At 42.8% G+C, this 24357-nt stretch overlaps 1 protein-coding gene across 2 annotated transcripts in view; it reads right to left on the minus strand.

Annotated features, from left to right (window-relative positions):
* SMAP1 (small ArfGAP 1) overlaps positions 1-24357 on the minus strand; it is a 381004-nt gene that overhangs the window by 235607 nt on the left and 121040 nt on the right. For both annotated transcript variants that reach the window (XM_069726628.1, XM_069726626.1), the window contains exon 3: positions 15394-15479. In XM_069726628.1, coding sequence (XP_069582729.1) covers positions 15394-15479 — 86 coding nt within the window. The remainder of the gene's footprint in view (positions 1-15393; positions 15480-24357) is intronic.

The raw sequence follows: 24357 nt of genomic DNA on the forward strand, positions 1-24357 counted from the left end.
TGACACTATGGGTCGTCCAGGGGGGTCTATCAAGGATTTGTGGATTTTTGGGGTCGTATATAGAACTGGTGCCTTTGGGAAATTTATACTCAGGTAATCCATAAATTCTTGATCTATTATCTTCTTATTTACTGCTTCCTGCAAACATTTTTTGATCTCCCCCATAATGTTAAATTTGGGGTCACTTTCCAATTTTTGATAAACTTTTTCATCCTTTAGTTGACTATCGATCTCTGCAATGTACTTATGCCTGTCCATGATGACGACAGCACCCCCCTTATCCGCGGGTTTAATGATGACTTGACGGAGAGGCAATTTTTCTTAAGACACCATCTACACTTGAACTCAAACGCAAGTATGAAAGTGATATCAAACGTATGATTAATCTACAATTGCATATGATGACCTTGGGCCAATACTATAAGGAAGGTAAAATTCCTAGGGGCTTGAGGTCGTGCGTGTGTGTGTGTGTGTGTGTGTGTGTATATGTACGTACGTACATATATACGTATATATATATATATATATATATATATATATATATATATATATATATATATATATATATATATATATATATATATATATATATATATATATACATACACACACACACAAACATACACATATATATATATATATACACTAGCTGAAGAGCCCGGCGTCGCCTGGGCGTAGTAAATATCTGTGGTTAGTTATGGCACCTCACTTTTCTTATTTTCCCATCACGCCTCTCATTTTTCCCCCCTCACATATCTCATTTTCCCCTTTAATAATAATAATAATAATAATAATAATATTATACCTCACTTTTCTTATTTCCCCCTCACTCCTCTCATTCCCCCCCTAAGACTTGTCATTTCTACCTCACATCTGTCATTTTCTGATCACTCCACTATTTTCCCTCACTCCTCTCATTTTGCACTCACACCTTTTCATTTTCATCTCACACCCCTCATTTTCACCTCACACCTCATTTTCCCCTCAGTTTATACATGTTTGTCATCTCCCTTATATATAGTATACACCTGTATGTCATCTCCCATGTAAATAGTATATACCTGCTGTATGTCATCTCCTCCTGTATATTGTATATACCTATGTGTCATCTCTTCCTGTATGTAGTATGTACCTGTATGTCATCTCCCCTGTATATAGTATATACCTGCTGTATGTCATCTCCTCCTCTATATACCTATGTGTCATATCCTCTTTTATATAGTATATACCTGTATGTCATCTCCTCCTGTATATAGTATATACCTGTAAGTCATCTCATGTATATAGTATATACCTGTGTGTCATCTGCTCCTGTATATAGTATATACATGTGTGTCATCTCCTCCTGTATATAGTATACAGTATAATGAATCGATCTATGTCATTTGCATCTAAGTACTTTATTACCTGTCATCAGAGGAGCACAGCATCTCTGCGAGTCCTCGGCATTGACAAACTCAAACTATCAGCAAGAAGGGAAGATTTCAAGAGACACCTAATGACCCATGAAGCATACTGGATGTTTTGCCATCCTGCAGGTCTGAATGCACGGAGAGAGATTATGTTCCACTACTGAATTGCAACTACTATATGTAGTGTGGTTTTCTTGCGACTTCTTTTGTTCATTTTTTTGTAAGTTATTTAAAGTTATTCTTTGGTTTTTTTTTTTTAACTAGATGAGTTGCTCCCTTTATCTTGTGATTGATAGAGTAATTTTCATTGGTGGCAGCTGGTATTTAACCTTCCTGCCATATGTATGCAGTAGCTTTGAGAAAGAACATACCATTGTTCGAAACGCGTTGCTTGCTACTCACCGCTACATTTAGCCCAACTTGGGTCTCTCCCTAAGGTGGCTAGCATGTGTGTATCGCTTGCTCACCGAGCCCCACTCCATACAGCCAACCAATAGCAGCCCTGTGCTGATGAGGGCCTAAAGCCCAAAACACGTGTCCACAGGTAGGAATTGGTTGGCTGTGTAAATTTAGAAACTAATCCGCAGCATTGCACGCTTGGCGGTTCCAAGCGCTGTGGATTAGACAGGGGTGGAAAGAGATGATTTGCATAGCTCCGCCTACTGCAAAGGATTCTGGGTAAACCTGCTATTATTTGCATTATGCTGCGTGCAAGTACTTTCCGTTTCAGGGAAGCATCCACTATGTATTTCCTTTAAGTAGAGGGCTTTTCGGTCTCTTTCGTCCCGCTACATTTAGCCCAACTTGGGTCTCTCCCTAAGGTGGCTAGCATGTGTGTATCGCTTGCTCACCGAGCCCCACTCCATACAGCCAACCAATTCCAGCCCTGTGCTGATGAAGGCCTAAAGCCCGAAACACGTGTCCACAGGTAGGAATTGGTTGGCTGTGTAAATTTAGAAACTAATCCGCAGCATTGCACGCTTGGCGGTTCCAAGCGCTGTGGATTAGACAGGGGTGGAAAGAAATGATTTGCATAGCTCCGCCTACTGCAAAGGATTCTGGGTAAACCTGCTATTCTTTAAATTATGCTGCGTGCAAGTACTTTCCGTTTCAGGAAAGCATCCACTATGTATTTCCTTTAAGTAGAGGGCTTTTCGGTCTCTTTCGTCCCGCTACATTTAGCCCAACTTGGGTCTCTCCCTAAGGTGGCTAGCATGTGTGTATTACTCACTGCTATGTAATTTATTGGACTGGACTTTGCATGTTATTATTAATAAATTTTAAAGTTTTTAGAAGCTGGATTTTTTTTTTTTTTGCTGGATTACTTTGCTCACGTCATGACTACACGATATCCGTGCTTCCCCACAACACATGCCGACAGGTGAGCTGGTATATTTTTTCTTTTTTCTGCTATATGGTGTAAAGATGCCAGTTGAAGAACGGCTGCAATATCGTCCGTGAAGTTAATTCTGGAAAGTGTCGGCCGGTTGCACCTGGGAAAACCCTGGCTGTTGCACCAGCATCTAAAAGTGTTCATAGCCTGGGAAAACAATCAGATCCATTCTTTCATTTTCTTATCAAGGGTGGAAAATGACGCAGGAAATCTCCATGGCTGTTTTGGTCTCTATACACGTTATTATAATAATCTTTATTTTTATATAGCACTAAAATATCTCGCAGCGCTTTACAGTTTGCACACATTATCATCACGGTCCCCGATGGGGCTCACAATCTAAATTCCCTATCAGTATGTCTTTGGAATGTGGGAGGAAACCGGAAAACCCGGAGGAAACCCACGTAAACACGGGAAGTCCAGACTCCTTGCAGATGTCCTCGGTGGGATTTGAACCCAGGACCCCAGCGCTACAAGGCTGCAGTGCTAACCACTGAGCCACCGTGCTGCCCCATTGCCTGCACTCCCTCGTATAATGGAGGACCATTATTGAGAAATGTGCCTCTTTTGGGGGGAGCGCCGTCGATCGCGGCCGAGTGTCAGTTGCTTATCGCAGCTGACATCCGGCACTATGTGCCAGGAGCGGTCACGGACCGCCCCCGGCACATTAACCCCCGGCACACCGCGATCAAAGATGATCGCGATGTGCCGGCGGTGCAGGGAAGCACCGCGCAGGGAGGGGTTGCTGCGAGGGTCTTACCTCCTTCCCTCCCTGCTCCAGGCCCGAATCCAAGATGGCCGCGGATCCGGGTCCTGCAGGGAGGGAGGTGGCTTCACAGAGCCTGCTCAGAGCAGGCACTTTGAAGGCTGCAGCGCTGCATGTCAGATCAGTGATCTGACAGAGTGCTATGCAAACTGTCAGATCACTGATCTGTGATGTCCCCTCATGGGACAAAGTAAAAAAGTTAAAAAAACAATTTCCAAATGTGTAAAAGAAAAATAAAAAAAATATTCCTAAATAATGAAAAAAAAAAATAAATATTATTCCCATAAATGCATTTCTTCATCTAAATAAAAAAAAAAAAAAAAAACAATAAAAGTGCACATATTTAGTATCGCCGCGTCCGTAACGACCCGACCTATAAAACTGGCCCACTAGTTAACCCCTTCAGTAAACACCGTAAGAAAAAAAAAAAACGAGGCAAAAAACAACGCTTTATTATCATACCGCTGAACAAAAAGTGGAATAACACACGATCAAAAAGACAGATATAAATAACCATGGTACCGCTGAAAACGTCATCTTGTCCCGCAAAAAATGAACCGCCATACAGCATCATCAGCCAAAAAATAAAAAAGTTATAGTCCTGAGAATAAAGCGATGCAAAAATAATTATTTTTTCTGTAAAATAGTTTTTATCGTATAAAAGCGCCAAAACATAAAAAAATGATATAAATGAGGTGTCGCTGTAATCGTACTGACCCGAAGAATAAAACTGCTTTCTCAATTTTACCAAACGCGGAACGGTATAAACGCTTCCCCCAAAAGAAATTCATGAATAGCTGGTTTTTGGTCATTCTTCCTCACAAAAATCGGAATAAAAAGCGATCAAAAAATGTCACGTGCCCGAAAATGTTACCAATAAAAACGTCAACTCGTCCCGCAAAAAACAAGACCTCACATGACTCTGTGGACCAAAATATGGAAAAATTATAGCTCTCAAAATGTGGTATTGCAAAAAATATTTTTTGCAATAAAAAGGGTCTTTCAGTGTGTGACGGCTGCCAATCATAAAAATCCGCTAAAAAACTCGCTATAAAAGTAAATCAAACCCCCCTTCATCACCCCCTTAGTTAGGGAAAAATAAAAAAAAATGTATTTATTTCCATTTTCCCCATTAGGGCTAGGGTTAGGGCTAGGGTTAGGGCTAGGATTAAGGCTAGGATTAAGGCTAGGGTTAGGGTTAGGGCTAGGGTTAGGGCTACAGTTAGGGTTGGGGCTACAGTTAGGGTTAGGGTTTAGATTACATTTACAGTTGGGAATAGGGTTGGGATTAGGGTTAGGGGTGTGTCAGGGTTAGAGGTGTGGTTAGGGTTACCGTTGGAATTAGGGTTAGGGGTGTGTTTGGATTAGGGTTTCAGTTATAATTGGGGGGTTTCCACTGTTTAGGCACATCAGGGGCTCTCCAAACACGACATGGCGTCCGATCTCAATTCCAGCCAATTCTGCGTTGAAAAAGTAAAACAGTGCTCCTTCCCTTTTGAGCTCTCCCATGTGCTCAAACAGGGGTTTACCCCAACATATGGGGTATCAGCGTACTCAGGACAAATAGGAAAACAACTTTTGGGGTCCAATTTCTCCTGTTACCCTTGGGAAAATACAAAACTGGGGGCTAAAAAATAATTTTTGTGGGAAAACAAAAAGATTTTTTATTTTCACGGCTCTGCGTTATAAACTGTAGTGAAACACTTGGGGGTTCAAAGTTCTCACAACACATCTAGATAAGTTCATTGAGGGGTCTAGTTTCCAATATGGGGTCACTTGTGGGGGGTTTCTACTGTTTAGGTACATTAGGGGCTCTGCAAACGCAATGTGACGCCTGCAGACCAATCCATCTAAGTCTGCATTCCAAATGATGCTCCTTCCCTTCCGAGCCCTCACATGCGCCCAAACGGTGGTTCCCCCCCACATATCGGGTATCAGCGTACTCAGGACAAAATGGACAACAACATTTAGGGTCCAATTTCTCCTGCTACCCTTGGAAAAATACAAAACTGGGGGCTAAAATATAATTTTTGTGGAAAAAAATATTTTTTATTTGCACGGCTCTGCGTTATAAACTGTAGTGAAATACTTGGGGGTTCAAAGCTGTCACAACACATCTAGATGAGTTCCTTAGGGGGTCTACTTTCCAAAATGGTGTCACTTGTGGGGGGTTTCTACTGTTTAGGTACATCAGTGGCTCTCCAAACGCAACATGGTGTCCCATCTCAATTCCTGTCAATTTTGCATTGAAAAGTCAAATTGCCCTCCTTCGCTTCCAAGCTCTGTCATGCACCCAAACAGTGGTTTACCCCCACATATGGGGTATCGGTTTACTCAGGACAAATTGTACAACAACTTTTGGGGTCCATTTTCTCCTGTTACCCATGGTAAAATAAAACAAATTGGAGCTGAAGTAAATTTTTTGTGAAAAAAAGTTAAATGTTCATTTTTATTTAAACATTCCAAAAATTCCTATGAAACACCTGAAGGGTTAATAAACTTCTTGAATGTGGTCTTGAGCACATTGAGGGGTGTAGTTTTTAGAATGGTGTCACACTTGGGTATTTTCTATCATATAGACCCCTCAAAATGACTTCAAATGAGATGTGGTCCCTAAAAAAAAAATGGTGTTGTAAAAATGAGAAATTGCTGGTCAACTTTTAACCCTTATAACTCCCTAACAAAAAAAAAAATTTGGTTCCAAAATTATGCTGATGTAAAGTAGACATGTGAGAAATGTTACTTATTAAGTATTTTGTGTGACATATCTCTGTGATTTAATTGCATAAAAATTCAAAGTTTGAAAATTGCAAAATTTTCAAAATTTTCGCCAAATTTCCGTTTTTTTCACAAATAAATGCAGGTACTATCAAATAAATTTTACCACTATCATGAAGTACAATATGTCACGAGAAAACAATGTCAGAATCACCAGGATCCGTTGAAGCGTTCCAGAGTTATAGCTTCATAAAGGGACAGTGGTCAGAATTGTAAAAATTGGCCTGGTCATTGACGTGCAAACCACCCTTGGGGGTAAAGGGGTTAATATTTATAACAATGTAGCAGTGATAAAGTAAGCCTTTATCTCAAGCGGGAGTTAACTAACCTGAATACAAAGTATAAGGGAGGGCGAGAAAAGTCATCCTTCCCATTTTCACCCCAACAATGAAATTAGCATTAGGCCTATGGGGAAGGTTAGGTGGCACACAGCGCTCACATTTTAATTCGAGCTGGAGCACTGATTAAATATGCATTTTGTCTTCCACTGAACATAACGAGTGTGCAGACAATTAAATTACCATTTAGCCCCATAGAAGAGTAAATCAGAGTGAAGTAAATCTCACATTTGCAGGCACATTCCATTGACAACAGAGCAACTTTGAAAAGATCAAACAACCTCAAAGGAGCAGAACTGTTGATTAGGTCTGCTGCACAATAGATCTCCGGAAACTAAAGTAATTAAAATTTTGCGATAAGACCTGAAATCCTAATAATGGAGAGCTTAATGTAAAACTATCATTTGTCATTTAATGGTATGTACGGACTATAATTAACTGCATCCCACAAGAGATATTATTCTATTCCATCCCAACATATGAAATTACTTTCATTTTAGTGAGACTATCAAGTGCTGGAGAGGTAAATTACTCCAGGAGCGCTCAGGGCCCCTGAACAGTAACATCTTCACTATTCCGATTATGCCATCTAGGGTGGGGTGGGTTCTGGTTATCAAGCATGGCAGCTCGGGTATATAAATGGCAATTGTGATGAGCAATCAACCCTGTAATAACACAAACTCTTCAGAATGTGACCTTTCTATGGCAGGATCACACTCCTCTGCAAGAGCCCAAATCATCCACCTTTGTAAATTACAAATGAAGTAATCACAAGGTCCCGACCCACAACTGAACACAAAGGGAAAGTACATGATTAAAGCTTAGTCACAACACAAGACGAGCGGCAAGGAAACCTAGACTCAAAGGGCAGGCTACTTTATATCAGCTCGTATGTCCTCACTACGCAAATATAATAAATGACAACGTGAGAGAGTTCAAACCTGTCACTTGTGAACTTCTCCCAACGCTGAGGTGCCATTCCAAAGTTCTTAGAATAGCGGACATTCAGAACAGAAACGCTTTATTGGCTTTCTGGCTGGGATAGCACGCGTGTGGGTTTGTGTGTGCAACAGATTTTAAGTGCAACAGTTTAAAGTGCTTGGCAGTTGGAAAATGGCAGTTGGACAGGGCAGGAGACAGGTAAGGCTACTTTCACACTAGTGTCGGCACGGGGCCGTCGCCATGCGTCGGCCCGACGTACCGACGCAAACTGTGAAAAAAAAACAAAAAAAACCGGGGGCGTTGTAAAACTGCATCCGCTGCCCCATTGAAAGGTCCGGGGAGGAGGGGGCGGAGTTCTGGCCACGTATGCGCGATCGGAAATGGCGGACTCAACGCACAAAAAGTTACATGTAACGTTTTGTGCCAACTGTCCGCCAAAACACGACGCATCCGTCGCAAGACGGATGCGACGTGTGGCAATACGTCACAATGCGTCGCTAATGGAAGTCTATGGAGAAAAAACGCATCCTGCGGGCACAACGATTCTAACAGTTTTGTTTTTCAGGACAGACTGAAGTTTTTACCCACTACCCCGACAACTTCTCGATTGCTCTACAGCTCTGGCAAAAATTAAGAGACCACCACATCAAACCCCTGCCATGGGCAGCCCAATCTCCAGACCTGAACCCCATTGAAAACCTCTGGAATGTAATCAAGAGGATGATGGATAGTCACAAGCCATCAAACAAAGAAGAACTGCTTACATTTTTGCCCCAGAAGCAGTGTAAAAGACTGGTGGAAAGTATGCCAAGACGCATGAAAGCTGTGATTAAAAATCATGGTTATTCCACTAAATATTGATTTCTGAACTTTTCCTGAGTTAAAACATTGTTATTGTTGTTTCTAAATGATTATGAACTTGTTTTCTTTGCATTATTTGAGGTCTGAAAGCACAGCTTTTGGTTTGTTTCTGTAATTTTGACAATTTCTCCTTTTCATAAAAAAAAGCCGGATTACTTACCGGTAATGCCCTTTTAATGAGCCACGACAGCACCCACTATGAGAGAGGGACCCGCCCATAGGAACAGGAAACCTACAGAGACAAAAAGGGCGGCCCCCCTCTCCTCCTCAGTTGTTTTTCAGAGTACAATAGGAACCGCCATTGTCCAATTAGCATATACGCTCATTATTGCATAAATAATTTAATTTATATTCACCCGTGGTATGTATATATATATATATATATATATATATATATATATATATATATATATATATATATATATATATATATATATATATATATATATATATACACACACACACACACACTAGATTGTGGCCCGATTCTAACGCATCGGGTATTCTAGAATATGCATGTCCCCGTAGTATATGGACAATGATGATTCCAGAATTCGCGGCAGACTGTGCCCGTCGCTGATTGGTCGAGGCAACCTTTATGACATCATCGTCGCCATGGCAACCATTATGACATCATCGTCGCTGTGCCCGTTGCTGATTGGTCGAGGCCTGGCGGCCTCGACCGATCAGACGCAGGATGTCTACGTCCTTTATGACATCATTGTCGTGGTGCCCGTTGCTGATTGGTCGAGGCCTGGCAGCCTCGACCAATCAGACGCGGGATTTCTACGTCGATGCTGTGCCGGTCTCTGATTGGTCGAGGCCTGATGGCCTCGACCAATCAGAGAGCCGGGATTTCCAGGACAGACAGACAGACAGACAGACAGACGGAAAAACCCTTAGACAATTATATATATAGATATCTAGAGTGGGAAGTGACAGGGTGCTGTCGTGGCTCATTAAAAGGGCATTACCGGTAAGTAATCCGGCTTTTTACCCTTCGCCACGACAGCACCCACTATGAGAGACTTTCAGAGAACCTTCACCTGGGTGGGATTACCGTACTAAGGACGGCTCTCCCGAATGCCAAGTCAGATGTGGAAGACAGATCAAGTCTATAATGTCTATAGAAAGTAGAAGGAGACGACCAGGTTGCGGCCTTACATATGAGTTCGATGGAGATGTCTTTATTCTCCGCCCATGAGGATGACACAGCCCGAGCTGAATGTGCTTTCACTCCCTCTGGAGGATCTTTGCCTTTTGACGAGTATGCAAGATGGATAGCCTCCCTGATCCAACGAGACAAGGTAGCTTTCGTGACACCATAGCCTTTTCGGTGACCCTGAAAAGATACAAACAGAGCCCTACTCTGTCTGCAGGACTGGGTTCTCTCTATGTAGCTTAGGACTGCTCTTTTTACATCCAACATATGTAGCCTCTCTTCCTCTGGATTTAGTGGATCATCAAAAAAGGAAGGTAGGAAAATTTCCTGAGATCTATGATATTTTGTCGCTACTTTAGGGAGATATGATGGATCTGGTTTGAGAACCACCCTGTCCTGATATGTCATTAGGAATGGAGGGTCTATGGAGAGGGCTTGTATGTCTCCTACTCGTCTGGCTGACGTTAAGGCTATCAGTAAAGCTACCTTGTATGTAACATTTTTTAGAGGGATGGAATCTAAAGGCTCAAAGGGAGGACCCGTTAAGGCGTCTAGAACAAGATTCAAATCCCAAGGTGGTAGACGTGGGACATGATCTGGAGTAGATCGTTCACATGCTCTAATAAATCTAGCTATCCATCTATCACCCGCTATGTTAGCACTGTAGAGGGCTCCTAAAGCAGACACCTGAACTCTTAAGGTATTAACTGATAGACCGAGCTCATGACCCTTTTGTAGGAACTCTAGAATAGCTTTAATAGGAACCTTACTAGAGAAGGGCTTTGTATAGAAGGTAAGGAATTTTTTCCATACTCTGCTATATATTAGGGTTGTAGACCTCTTTCTACTTAGCAGCAGCATGTTAAGTTGTTGAGAAAATCCCTTTAGGGTTAGTATCTGCCTTTCAAGTTCCACGCCGTTAGGCGAAGATTTTTGACTTGCTGGTGATAGAATGGACCCTGAGATAGTAGGTCTGGGGTCATTGGCAGAACCCAGGGATCGCAAACTGACATCGCTCGAAGACATGAGAACCAGGGCCTCTTTGGCCAAAATGGTGCTATCAATATCACCCTCGCTTTCTCTTCCCTTATCTTTTTGATGACCAAAGGAATCAGCATCATTGGAGGAAACGCATAAGCCAGATCGTACTCCCACGAATGTTGGAGTGAGTCTATCATGTCTGGATGGTCTGTTGGATTTAAGGAGGCAAACATCGGTACCGGTCTGTTGTTTTTGGTTGCAAATAAATCTATTTGCGGCAGGCCCCATATGTCCACTATGTTCTTGAATATCCGAGGATTGAGAGTCCACTCTCCTTGACGGAGTGTGTGGCGACTTAGGAAGTCGGCTTTTACATTTTCTACTCCTCTGATGTGGAGAGCTGTTAGTGATAAGAAATTGTTTTCTGCCAAGTTGAAGATGTTTGCCGCTGAACACATTAGACTTCCTGATCGCGTTCCTCCTTGATGATTTAAATACGCGACAACCATCGTATTGTCCAATAGGACTCTGATATGAGATCCTCGGAGCTGGGGAAGAAACAAATTCAAAGCATAATAAACTGCTCTTAATTCTTTCCAATTAGAGGACTGCTGTATTTCATTAGAATTCCAGCGGCCTTGAGCTATATCTTGATTCAGATGGGCCCCCCAACCTTCTGGACCTGCGTCAGTAGTGACTAATTTTGAGGGTTTTATTGACCATGAGACTCCCCTGGAGAAATGTGTTCTATCTAGCCACCAAAGGAGAGAACTAAGTACGTCTTTAGACAGGGTCATCTTTGTATTTAAATGATCATGGCAATACGACTGAACCTGCAGAACTTGATGTTGTAAGGTTCTAGTATGGTATTGGGCCCATTGAACCGCAGGAATACAGGAGGACAGAGAACCCAAGAGAGACATAGCGTCTCTGAGGGACATCCGAGGGTTAGACCTCGCCATAGCCACCTTAGAAATTATAATCGATTTTTTGTCTTCTGGCAAGAGACATCTTTGACTTACAGAGTCCAAGATTAGACCTAGGAAGGACTTAAGAGTCTCTGGCTGTAGTCTGGACTTTTTGAAGTTCACAATCCAACCTAAATCCTGTAATGATGAAATGGCATTAGTCAGATGTTCTTTACATTGTGAAGCTGAGTTACCAATTATCAGGAAGTCATCTAGATAAGGGACAATTAACGTATCTTGATGACGCAGATAAGCCATCACCTCGAGCATAACTTTTGTGAAAATCCGAGGAGCCATGGAGAGGCCGAACGGCATGGCTGTGAACTGGAAGTGGCGGATTCGGCCCTGTAGCTGTACTGCTACTCTGAGATACTGTTGGTGTTCTGCACAGATGGGAAGATGGTAGTACGCATCTTTCAAATCTAGACCCGCCATAAAGCACCTAGGGAACAAAAGTTTAATAGCTGATCTTATCGATTCCATTTTAAAAGGTATGATCACGGAGATAGGAGTTTAATCTTTTTAGATTTATTATAGTACGGAAAGTACCATATGGTTTCTGAATCAGAAACAAAGAAGAATAGAATCCTTTTCTCTCCTGATTTTTTGGTACCTCTATGAGAACATTCTTAGCCAAAAGGCTCAGAATTTCTATTTGAAGCGCTTTACGTTGTTCCGGCGCTTTTAATGATGTAACTACAAAAGTATTTGATGGTAATTTGGAGAACTCTAATTTTAGTCCCCTTTTGATTATGTTAAGGATCCATGGGTTTGAAGATATTTGCTCCCACTGTTGATGGAAATATTTCAGTCTTCCCCCCACTGGGATACTACTGATGGTATCTACCACGTCTAGAGGTCTCGGGGTTACTGAATAAGGCACCTTTCGGTTTTGCTTCCTTCGGATCCCAACGGTCTCTCTGCTGTTCATACGGCCTCCTTCTGTTGAACGGCCGTCTCCTAAACGCTCTCCTATAAGAAGGAAGAAACTGTTTAGGGAATCCCTTCCTTCTTTCTCCTGCTTTATTAAGGAGTTTGTCAAGAACCTTTCCAAACAGGAACTCACCCTGGCATGGGCTTTACATAATCTGGACTTAGATTGTGTATCGCCCTTCCATCCCTTCAACCAGAGGGCTCGACGAGCTGCATTGACGAGTCCTGCAGACGTTGCTGCCAATCTTAGAGAATCTGCTGAAGCGTCAGCCAAAAATGCCGCCGCACTTTTAATTAAAGGGACTGCTTGCAAGATTTTGTCCCTTGCGACTTTTCCTTTTATCTGCTGTTCAAGCTGGTCTACCCATACCAGTAATGACCTTGCAGTGCACGTGCCAGCAGGCTTAAAGGCTCCTGTGTTTGTCTCCCAGGATCTTTTCAGGAGTGCTTCAGTCTTACGATCCAAAGGATCTAGTAAGATCCCTGCATCCTCCACCGGAAGAGATGACGGTTTGGAGGTGGATGCCACTGCTGCATCTACTTTGGGAACCTTGGACCATACTGTTAGTTCTTCGTCACTGAAGGGGTAACGTCTCTAAAGAGGATGGGAGAAACCCTTTCCCTTGTTTATCCCACTCTTTTTTTACAAGGTCCTTGATGGCAGAAACAACTGGAAAAACTCGCCTTTTTTATGACCCAGACCTGAAAACATGATATCCTGCGCAGATTTTACAGCTCTCGTATCTGGACACCCCATAGTGTTCCTGACGGATCTTACAAGGTTATCTATACTTTAATAATAAATAATAATAATCTTTATTTTTATATAGCGCTAACATATTCCGCAGCGCTTTACATTTTGCTCATATTATCATCACTGTCCCCGATGGGGCTCACAATCTAAATTCCCTATCAGTATGTCTTTGGAATGTGGGAGGAAACCGGAGTGCCCGGAGGAAACCCACGCAAACACGGAGAGAACATACAAACTCTTTGCAGATGTTGTCCTTGGTGGGGTTTGAACCCAGGACCCCAGCGCTGCAAGGCTGCTGTGCTAACCACTGCGCCACCGTGCTGCCCGTACTTTCTACAGGAAAACATGCTCCACCTTCATCTTCAGACGAGCTGGGAGATGATCCTGAAGTATTGGAAGATCGGATGAGGCCCTCTTCGGACTCCGTACTAGAGGCAGGGGAGAGACTTTTAGTTCCATGTTTCTCTAAGGATTTTGATCCGAGAGACTGGATCTCCTGTCGTATCATGGCCCTAATATTCGTGGTTGTTACAGCCTCCTCGTCCTGCAAAGTCTGCTTTATACAGTCCTGACATAACCTCTTGGGGTACGTGTCAGGCAGGGGTTGCAAACATAGAGCACATTGTTTGTGCTTAGTTTTATTGGATTTTTTAGCCTAAGGGGAGATCAGAGAAGGAAGGGATCAGCTTATAGGTAGAGGACTATGAAACACTCACCCAGTGAAGCTAACGCCATACTGGTCTTGGAGGTGGAGATTTTGTGTGGGGAATAAGTAGATCTGAATCTCTACTTCTTGTCTTGCTTCTGTGAGTATCAGCTCCTGCCATGGAGCGATCACTCTTCTTTGCCGATTTTGCACTGCTCATGTCAGCGCTCTCATCCACCGCTGGTGGAAGCTCGTTATGTGCCGGGGACAGCATAGTGAGCGATTAGCGCTGTGCCCCGGCCTGTATTTGAAAAGCGCGGTCATTAGAACGCTGCCTGCCGCGAACCGGAAGTGTACCCATCCACTTCCGGTTCAGTGAATCAGCGCGGACTTACCAGCCCAATGCTGCCGCCGCCGCTCCTATGTGACACACGTGCAGCAGCGCCGCTGGAGAGCGGCCGATCCTCCACACTTGCCTCCTCCATAGGCCGGACTTCTGTCGCCCGGAACCTGCCGGATGGTGCCCAGACGAGGGGGAAGGATGCATGCAGTGCCTCCCCCGATGCTGCCGCTGACACCGCAGCCCCTGCTGTTCCCTCGGATACCACACAGGCGGGTGCATGGGTCAGGTAACATGGAGGTGCTCCAACCACCTCCCTCCATGTAGGTTGCAAGATTTCCGATAGGAACAGGAAACCAACTGAGGAGGAGAGGGGGGCCGCCCTTTTTGTCTCTGTAGGTTTCCTGTTCCTATGGGCGGGTCCCTCTCTCATAGTGGGTGCTGTCGTGGCGAAGGGTAAAAATACAAAATTTATTGCTTGGAAATTCGGAGACATGTCAGAAGTTTATAGAATAAATGAACAATTTACATTTTACTCAAAAATAAACCTATGCAGAGAAAAATCAGACAAACTGAACATTTTGCAGTGTTCTCATTTTTTTGCCAGAGCTGTATCTCTCTTTATAATACAACAACAGCCTAGACTCCCTTCAGATGCCCGCGCCACTCCAGCGACTTTGGCACCTGATCTCCCAGAACAGCTAAAAGTCATGAGAGCCCTGCAGCAGCTACTTCACCCTTGCGTCCTTCAGATGTAACCAAAATCTGGAGGCAGTTACAGCAGCTCCGTCTTCCTTTGGGTGTCCGATTCTTCTGAAGAAAGTGAGAGTGAAGGGGCTTGCAGGCACTGAAGAGACAATGACACCAGAGGGGAGTCTAGGTGGTTATTTTATAAGGGGGAATATAGCAATTGACAATGGGTTGTCCAAGTACTGGACAACCCCTTCTACACAATATATGGTTTTGTTAATTACCTACTCAAATATATAACACGAGGAAAGGCATCTAGAAAGGAAAATATGTCATTCAAAGGCGCTACAACTACAAAAGGCCCTGAGCGGGTCAATCATGCAAATATATACAAATGGAGCCTGTACATAAACAACTTTAAAAGGATACTGGTCGGTCTGAGGTCTTCTGAAGTTGTCAGGAAGATTAGCTTCATATAGCTGCCTGGCTTTTGTGTTTCCCATGTCTTGCATACACTGAAAGAAAATAAATGTGTCAGCACAACAAGCAGATTAGCTTAAAAATAATAAAAATTAAAAAAAAGGGGGGGGGGGGGGGGAAGGTTCAAAACGTCTACGCCACAGCTAACGAAGGGGATGATCTTTCACATCAACTGATAAATTTAATTTTCCCACTATGATACATTGTTTGAACTGGCCACACAACCAATGCAACGTCTCATTATAAAATAGTTTATAGGAGAAATCACATCCTTTCCGTGAATTAGAAAGGGTCTGTCACAGGGTCAAAAGTGACCAGTTTGGGGTCTCATTTTATTCCTATTGCTCTCCTAACTAATGTGCAGGTTTATTTACTTAAATCCCTTATACAGTTCCAGAGACGAAGGCTTTTTTACTTTTGCTATGCAGGGCTGTTGAGTTGGAGTCTATCTTGGTAGAGTCGGTGTCAAGGAAATTGAGGAGTCAGAGGTGTGGTTTTCCGACTGCACAGCCCTGTCAGGGCTGTGGAGTCAGAGTTGGAGCCTATTTTGATGGAGTCGGAGTCATGGAAATTGAGGAGTCGGAGGTTTGGCTTACGTGGCTCACGGTATAATACCGGTAATGTAGAGCAGCCTAAACACATACCCCCAGAGAATCCTGGGACCCCCGCTCCATTGTAAAGACCATAAATACAGCTCTAAATATTAAGGTCCATATCTCTGGAACCACATGGTGGATTTAGAGACACAAAATAAATAGAATGGAATACTCAGGGGAGCAGAGGGAAGAAGATCAAAAAAAAGTCACCATTTTTTACCCAAGACAGATCCTCCAAGTAGAAAGTAAGACATTTACCACTAAAAACCTTAAGTGATGAAAAGAAAAAAAAAAAAGAAAAAAAAAGAAAAAACAGATGCAATACGTTTTCCAATCTGATGGAACTTCTATTGGAAAGTCAGATACAACTATACTTAATGATCAAATATATATTTAGACATTTTCTGTTTTATTGAATTTAACACATAAAAAAGCCCTAATTGTATTTACAAGGCAATATCAGAAATAGCACAGTGTACTGTTACATGCAAAAAAACATATACAGAATTACTAGCAAAGGTGACAGATTTCTGGGGGTTAGTGTACTAATGAACCCCCCAGCACTCCCTAGGAACAGTATCACAAGTCATTTTCCCTCGCTGCATCACAAATGACGTCTCCACTTCACTTTCAACAGTAATGAGATTTCAATTACAGTGTAAAGGAGGGCGCCATGGTCTACAGAGCCAGGTAATTATGATTCAATGGCTCCCGCATGGACGTCAGACTCCTTACTTTAGAAGATCGCCCTGTTTACAAGCATACATATTGACATGCACAAATTAAAGAATTTCCATCCATAGAATGAAACGTGAGGTGTAAGAAGTCGGAGTCTGTTCAGATAAGCCTAGAAGACAACTCTTGTATTAGATGGTATAACTTTGTGAGTCAGCTTTATTAATAAATGGGGCAGAACAACCTGTGATCACAAACATGCAGACATAGTAACATAGTAACATAGTAACATAGTTAGTAAGGCCGAAAAAAGACATTTGTCCATCCAGTTCAGCCTATATTCCATCATAATAAATACCCAGACCTACGTCCTTCTACAGAACCTAATAATTGTATGATACAATATTGTTCTGCTCCAGGAAGACATCCAGGCCTCTCTTGAACCCCTCGACTGAGTTCGCCATCACCACCTCCTCAGGCAAGCAATTCCAGATTCTCACTGCCCTAACAGTAAAGAATCCTCTTCTATGTTGGTGGAAAAACCTTCTCTCCTCCAGACGCAAAGAATGCCCCCTTGTGCCCGTCACCTTCCTTGGTATAAACAGATCCTCAGCGAGATATTTGTATTGTCCCCTTATATACTTATACATGGTTATTAGATCGCCCCTCAGTCGTCTTTTTTCTAGACTAAATAATCCTAATTTCGCTAATCTATCTGGGTATTGTAGTTCTCCCATCCCCTTTATTAATTTTGTTGCCCTCCTTTGTACTCTCTCTAGTTCCATTATATCCTTCCTGAGCACCGGTGCCCAAAACTGGACACAGTACTCCATGTGCGGTCTAACTAGGGATTTGTACAGAGGCAGTATAATGCTCTCATCATGTGTATCCAGACCTCTTTTAATGCACCCCATGATCCTGTTTGCCTTGGCAGCTGCTGCCTGGCACTGGCTGCTCCAGGTAAGTTTATCATTAACTAGGATCCCCAAGTCCTTCTCTCTGTCAGATTTACCCAGTGGTTTCCCGTTCAGTGTGTAATGGTGATATTGATTCCCTCTTCCCATGTGTATAACCTTACATTTATCATTGTTAAACCTCATCTGCCACCTTTCAGCCCAAGTTTCCAACTTATCCAGATCCATCTGTAGCAGAATACTATCTTCTCTTGTATTAACTGCTTTACATAGTTTTGTATCATCTGCAAATATCGATATTTTACTGTGTAAACCTTTTACCAGATCATTAATGAATATGTTGAAGAGAACAGGTCCCAATACTGACCCCTGCGGTACCCCACTGGTCACAGCGACCCAGTTAGAGACTATACCATTTATAACCACCCTCTGCTTTCTATCACTAAGCCAGTTACTAACCCATTTACACACATGTTCCCCCAGACCAAGCATTCTCATTTTGTGTACCAACCTCTTGTGCGGCACGGTATCAAACGCTTTGGAAAAATCGAGATATACCACGTCCAATGACTCACCATGGTCCAGCCTATAGCTTACCTCTTCATAAAAACTGATTAGATTGGTTTGACAGGCGCGATTTCTCATAAACCCATGCTGATATGGAGTTAAACAGTTATTCTCATTGAGATAATCCAGAATAACATCCCTCAGAAACCCTTCAAATATTTTACCAACAATAGAGGTTAGACTTACTGGCCTATAATTTCCAGGTTCACTTTTAGAGCCCTTTTTGAATATTGGCACCACATTTGCTATGCGCCAGTCCTGCGGAACAGACCCTGTCGCTATAGAGTCACTAAAAATAAGAAATAATGGTTTATCTATTACATTACTTAGTTCTCTTAGTACTCGTGGGTGTATGCCATCCGGCCCCGGAGATTTATCTATTTTAATCTTATTTAGCCGGTTTCGCACCTCTTCTTGGGTTAGATTGGTGACCCTTAATATAGGGTTTTCATTGTTTCTTGGGATTTCACCTAGCATTTCATTTTCCACCGTGAATACCGTGGAGAAGAAGGTGTTTAATATGTTAGCTTTTTCCTCGTCATCTACAACCATTCTTTCCTCACTATTTTTTAAGGGGCCTACATTTTCAGCTTTTATTCTTTTACTATTGATATAGTTGAAGAACAGTTTGGGATTAGTTTTACTCTCCTTAGCAATGTGCTTCTCTGTTTCCTTTTTGGCAGCTTTAATTAGTTTTTTAGATAAAGTATTTTTCTCCCTATAGTTTTTTAGAGCTTCAATGGTGCCATCCTGCTTTAGTAGTGCAAATGCTTTCTTTTTACTGTTAATTGCCTGTCTTACTTCTTTGTTTAGCCACATTGGGTTTTTCCTATTTCTAGTCCTTTTATTCCCACAAGGTATAAAAAGCTTACACTGCCTATTTAGGATGTTCTTAAACATTTCCCATTTATTATCTGTATTCTTATTTCTGAGGATATTGTCCCAGTCTACCAGATTAAGGGCATCTCTAAGCTGTTCAAACTTTGCCTTCCTAAAGTTCAATGTTTTTGTGACTCCCTGACAAGTCCCCCTAGTGAAAGACAGGTGAAACTGCACAATATTGTGGTCGCTATTTCCTAAATGCCCGACCACCTGCAGATTTGTTATTCTGTCAGGTCTATTAGATAGTATTAGGTCTAAAAGTGCTGCTCCTCTGGTTGGATTCTGCACCAATTGTGAAAGATAATTTTTCTTGGTTATTAGCAGAAACCTGTTGCCTTTATGGGTTTCACAGGTTTCTGTTTCCCAGTTAATATCCGGGTAGTTAAAGTCCCCCATAACCAGGACCTCATTATGGGTTGCAGCTTCATCTATCTGCTTTAGAAGTAGACTTTCCATGCTTTCTGTTATATTTGGGGGTTTGTAACAGACCCCAATGAGAATTTTGTTACCATTTTTCCCTCCATGAATTTCGACCCATATGGACTCGACATCCTCATTTCCTTCGCTAATATCCTCCCTTAAAGTGGACTTTAGACAAGACTTTACATAGAGACAAACCCCTCCTCCTCTCCGATTTTTACGATCGTTTCTAAACAGACTGTAACCCTGTAAGTTAACTGCCCAGTCATAGCTTTCATCTAACCATGTCTCGGTTATTCCCACTATGTCAAAGTTACCTGTAGATATTTCTGCTTCTAGTTCTTCCATCTTGTTTGTCAGGCTTCTGGCGTTTGCGAGCATGCAGTTTAGAGGATTTTGTTTTGTTCCAATCTCCTCACTGTGGATTGTTTTAGAAATGTTCTTACCTCCCTTCAGAGTATGTTTTCCTGGGTCGTCTTTGTTCGAGTCTAATGTTTTTCTTCCCGTCCCCTCTTCTTCTAGTTTAACGCCCTCCTGATGAGTGTAGCGAGTCTTCTGGCGAATGTGTGTTTCCCAGGTTTGTTGAGGTGTAGTCCGTCTCTGGCGAGGAGTCCATCATACCAGTAATTCACACCGTGGTCCAGGAATCCGAATCCTTGTTGTCTGCACCATCGTCTTAGCCAGTTGTTTGCATCAAGGATCCTGTTCCATCTCCTGGTGCCATGCCCGTCTACTGGAAGGATAGAAGAAAAAACTACCTGTGCATCCAGTTCCTTTACTTTCTTCCCCAACTCTTCAAAGTCCTTGCAGATTGTCGGTAGGTCCTTCCTTGCCGTGTCATTGGTGCCAACATGTATCAGAAGAAATGGGTGGACGTCCTTGGAGCTGAAGAGCTTTGGTATCCTATCGGTCACATCCTTGATCATCGCACCTGGAAGGCAGCATACTTCTCTTGCAGTTATGTCCGGTCTGCAGATGGCTGCTTCTGTGCCTCTCAGTAGTGAGTCTCCCACCACCACCACTCTTCGTTGCTTCTTGGCTGTACTTTTTGCTGTCACTTGTTGCTGTGTGCCCTTTTCTTTTTTGCTTGCTGGTATTGCTTCATTCTTAGGTGTGCCATCTTCATCCTCTACAAAGATTTGATATCGGTTCTTCAGTTGTGTGGTTGGTGATTTCTCCATGGTCTTCTTGCTTCTTTTGGTCACATGCTTCCACTCATCTGCTTTTGGAGGTTCTCTGACACTTTTTTCACCTTCTGTGACCAGTAGAGATGCTTCTGTTCTGTCTAGAAAGTCTTCATTCTCTTTGATGAGTTTCAAAGTTGCTATTCTTTCTTCCAGACCCCGCACCTTTTCTTCTAAAAGGGCCACTAGTCTACACTTCTGACAGGTGAAATTGGATTCTTCTTCTGGTCGATCTGTGAACATGTAGCACATGCTGCAGCTCACCATGTAGGTTGTCACATCTGCCATGTTGCTCCTAGATCCTGCTGACTTGCTGTGTGTTTTCCTTCTTGTGTAATCTACTCAGCCAAGCTCTCTTGCAATAATGTCCTACAGGCAAAAATTCTCCCAGAAGGCACCTGGAATATGCAAATTAGCCTCCTGAAGCTTGAATCAGCGCCAAGAAACCACAGGGTGGTTCACGACAATGGATTTTGATACACAGATGACAAATTTTAAAAGATGTGATCCTAAGTGAGTGATGAAACCGCCCAACCTGCTTTACCAAACACAGGAGCACGTGACCAAAAACAAAGTAGGTTCCACCAAGTCATTTCATTACAGAAACCGCTTGTCCTCCTCCCCAGCTGAAAATGAAGATTTAATACCCCTTGAACTCAGCAGCAGTGAGGGTCACAGAGGTCAACTGGCATCTAAACTTCCTTTTATTACCATTCTGATTGATGAAGAATCTATTTAAAGGGAATAGGTCAAGCTGTAAAAAAATCAGACCAACAAAAAACTCAGATTTGTAGATAATGGAAAAAAAACAAAAAGGGATCTGATACTTTTACATCCCTTAAAGAGGTTCTCTAATGTGGAGAAATCCAATTCAGAAAGTATTTCCTGATGAGTCTGGAATTGCAAGGGGGCATGTCGGTGCAAAGATCCATTAGTCGTTTTCATTGCTCACTCAATTAACAGTTTTACCTTCAGCCTGCCAAGTGTTTAACAGCAAAAGGTGGAGCTGTCCAAGGAGGAAGGTGGAGCCAGGTGAGGAACAATGTAGAAGACTAATGCACTAATGGAACTTATACACCCCCAAATATGCAAATTGCCTCTTCAGAGAAAAAGAGGAATTGAACTCTATAGTGTTGGAAGTAGCGATCCTAAGGCAATCTGCATATTACATTTCCCAGAGGAGCGTTGCACGGCAAAAAAGCCTCCTTACCTTGACAAGCCAGAGCTGGTATGTCACTCTCCACAAGGAGAAACCTTACCCCTTAGAATACACCCCCAAATGCACTGCCAACAATTAGCATACACTCCGAACAAGATTTCTCAGAAATGGAGAAATGCTTTGTGGCCAAACATCACTATAGAATCACATGTATTTTCAAAACTTACAAAGTCATGCAGTCTATTGGGGGGTGGGTTTAAGGGGAACAAGTCAGCAGGATTGTGCACAGTAACCTACAGACAGTGTCTGGTGAGCGTCATTATACTGATTACAATGATACCTGGTGATGAAATCCATCTTGTAGTTGTTGTGTTATCTTTATTTTCAGTTAAGGTACCGTCACACATAGCGACGCTGCAGCGATACCGACAACGATCCGGATCGCTGCAGCGTCGCTGTTTGGTCGCTGGAGAGCTGTCACACAGACAGCTCTCCAGCGACCAACGATCCCGAGGTCCCCGGTAACCAGGGTAAACATCGGGTAACTAAGCGCAGGGCCGCGCTTAGTAACCCGATGTTTACCCTGGTTACCATCCTAAAAAGTAAAAAAACAAACGCTACATACTTACCTACAGCCGTCTGTCCTCGGCGCTCTGCTTCTCTGGTCTGGCTGTGAGCGCCGGGCAGCCAGAAAGCAGAGCGGTGACGTCACCGCTCTGCATTCCGGCTGACCGACGCTCACAGCCAGAGCAGGAGGAGTGCAGAGCACAGCGCTGGAGGACAGACGGCTGTAGGTAAGTATGTAGTGTTTGTTTTTTTACTTTTAGGATGGTAACCAGGGTAAACATCGGGTTACTAAGCGCGGCCCTGCGCTTAGTTACCCGATGTTTACCCTGGTTACCAGCGAAGACATCGCTGAATCGGTGTCACACACGCCGATTCAGCGATGTCTACGGGGAGATCCAGCGACGAAATAAAGTTCTGGACTTTCTTCCCCGACCAGCGATCTCCCAGCAGGGGCCTGATCGCTGCTGCCTGTCACACTGGACGATATCGCTAGCGAGGACGCTGCAACGTCACGGATTGCTAGCGATATCGTCTAGTGTGACAGTACCTTTAATGAGATTCTTGTGCTCCTGGTGGACTGTGTGGGGGTCTTCATGTGGTGCTCTAATGAGATATTCATCACTATGGCTTCTGACAGGTCACCGATTCCTCAGTGACCCTCTCCTGGCATGATCGCATGTATAATGTACATTAAATTGTTTCATTTATACATTGCTTCTGAAAAAACAAACCTCTCAATACGGCAGTGGCATCCATCATCAACCCAATAGGTGCAACTACGCATGCACCATTTTTTTTTTCAGAATCAATGTGCATGGCTAAATCAAACAATTTAATTCACATTATACATGCGATCATCATGCAGCACAGGCGGCGTCTGCTTGAGAATGCAATACTTTCAAGTACAGTGATTTCTCACATCATGCTGCATTGAGTGTGCCTGTGGAATACTGTACTTTTCATCAGTTTTCTTCTCAGCACTCTCCCTCTTATTTGCAATGGACAGAGCTAGTGGGTGGAACCTTTCTTCTGTGAGGTCTCCCATACAATGCACGTACACAGATAGGGGTTTCTGCTCTTATTTTTTTAAGGCAGCATAAAGAAGCAGCAGAGGCATGGAAGAAATTAGCAATTTATGCCAGGGCTGGATTCACAGCTACTGTTCAGTACTGCATTGTAAACAGTAACTGCAATGATCGGCACAACAAGAATTTATCTCTGTTGGAAGGGAAAAGCACTGCACATGGTCGACCACTGCTCCATTTATTGTCTATGGGACTGCCAAGTACTGCACTTTTTCTGACAGCCCCACAGAGAATGAATGGAGCGCCTCTGGAGTTTGACCAGCTGTGCCATTTTGAATAGGGATACAAGTTCTCTGGGCTGCCAATTGGTGCAGGACCCAGTGGAGGGACAGTAACTGATCAGCCAGGTAACACTTATCCAGATGACTTGTTTTCACTGGATAACACCATTACCTCTGTCTTGCTTTAAACTTTACATAGTTCAGCTGTTTTTCTGAGTGGTTGGCGAGTTCAGGAGGCAGAGAGCACAGATGAAGAAGAGGATCATACGAAGAGAAGTGCATTTTTTCAAAAGGTATACATCAAAGTTTCAAATATATTCTCGCATTTTTGATGTATACAAAGTTTGTTCAAACTATACAGTGTCCATGTAGGAATAATTAGCTTATACACAGATGAAGCAAGTTATCTTCTAGTACAGGTTCCCAATGGGCACTATTCTCGCACCATACAGGAGATGATTTATAAGAAGTGTCGTGTAGCTGACATTGATGTGAATGGCTAAGTTATGCAAACTGAAAACCTACTCAACAGTAATTTTTTCACATCAGGTTTAACACTTCTGAAAAATTCTCATACAAGTGAAAAAAAACTACAAAATGATTTAGATAGAAAGAGATAATTATTAGTGTAATATTTTCAGAA

The sequence above is a fragment of the Ranitomeya imitator genome, chromosome 5, assembly GCF_032444005.1.
Source record: "Ranitomeya imitator isolate aRanImi1 chromosome 5, aRanImi1.pri, whole genome shotgun sequence".
NCBI classification, from domain to species: domain Eukaryota; kingdom Metazoa; phylum Chordata; class Amphibia; order Anura; family Dendrobatidae; genus Ranitomeya; species Ranitomeya imitator.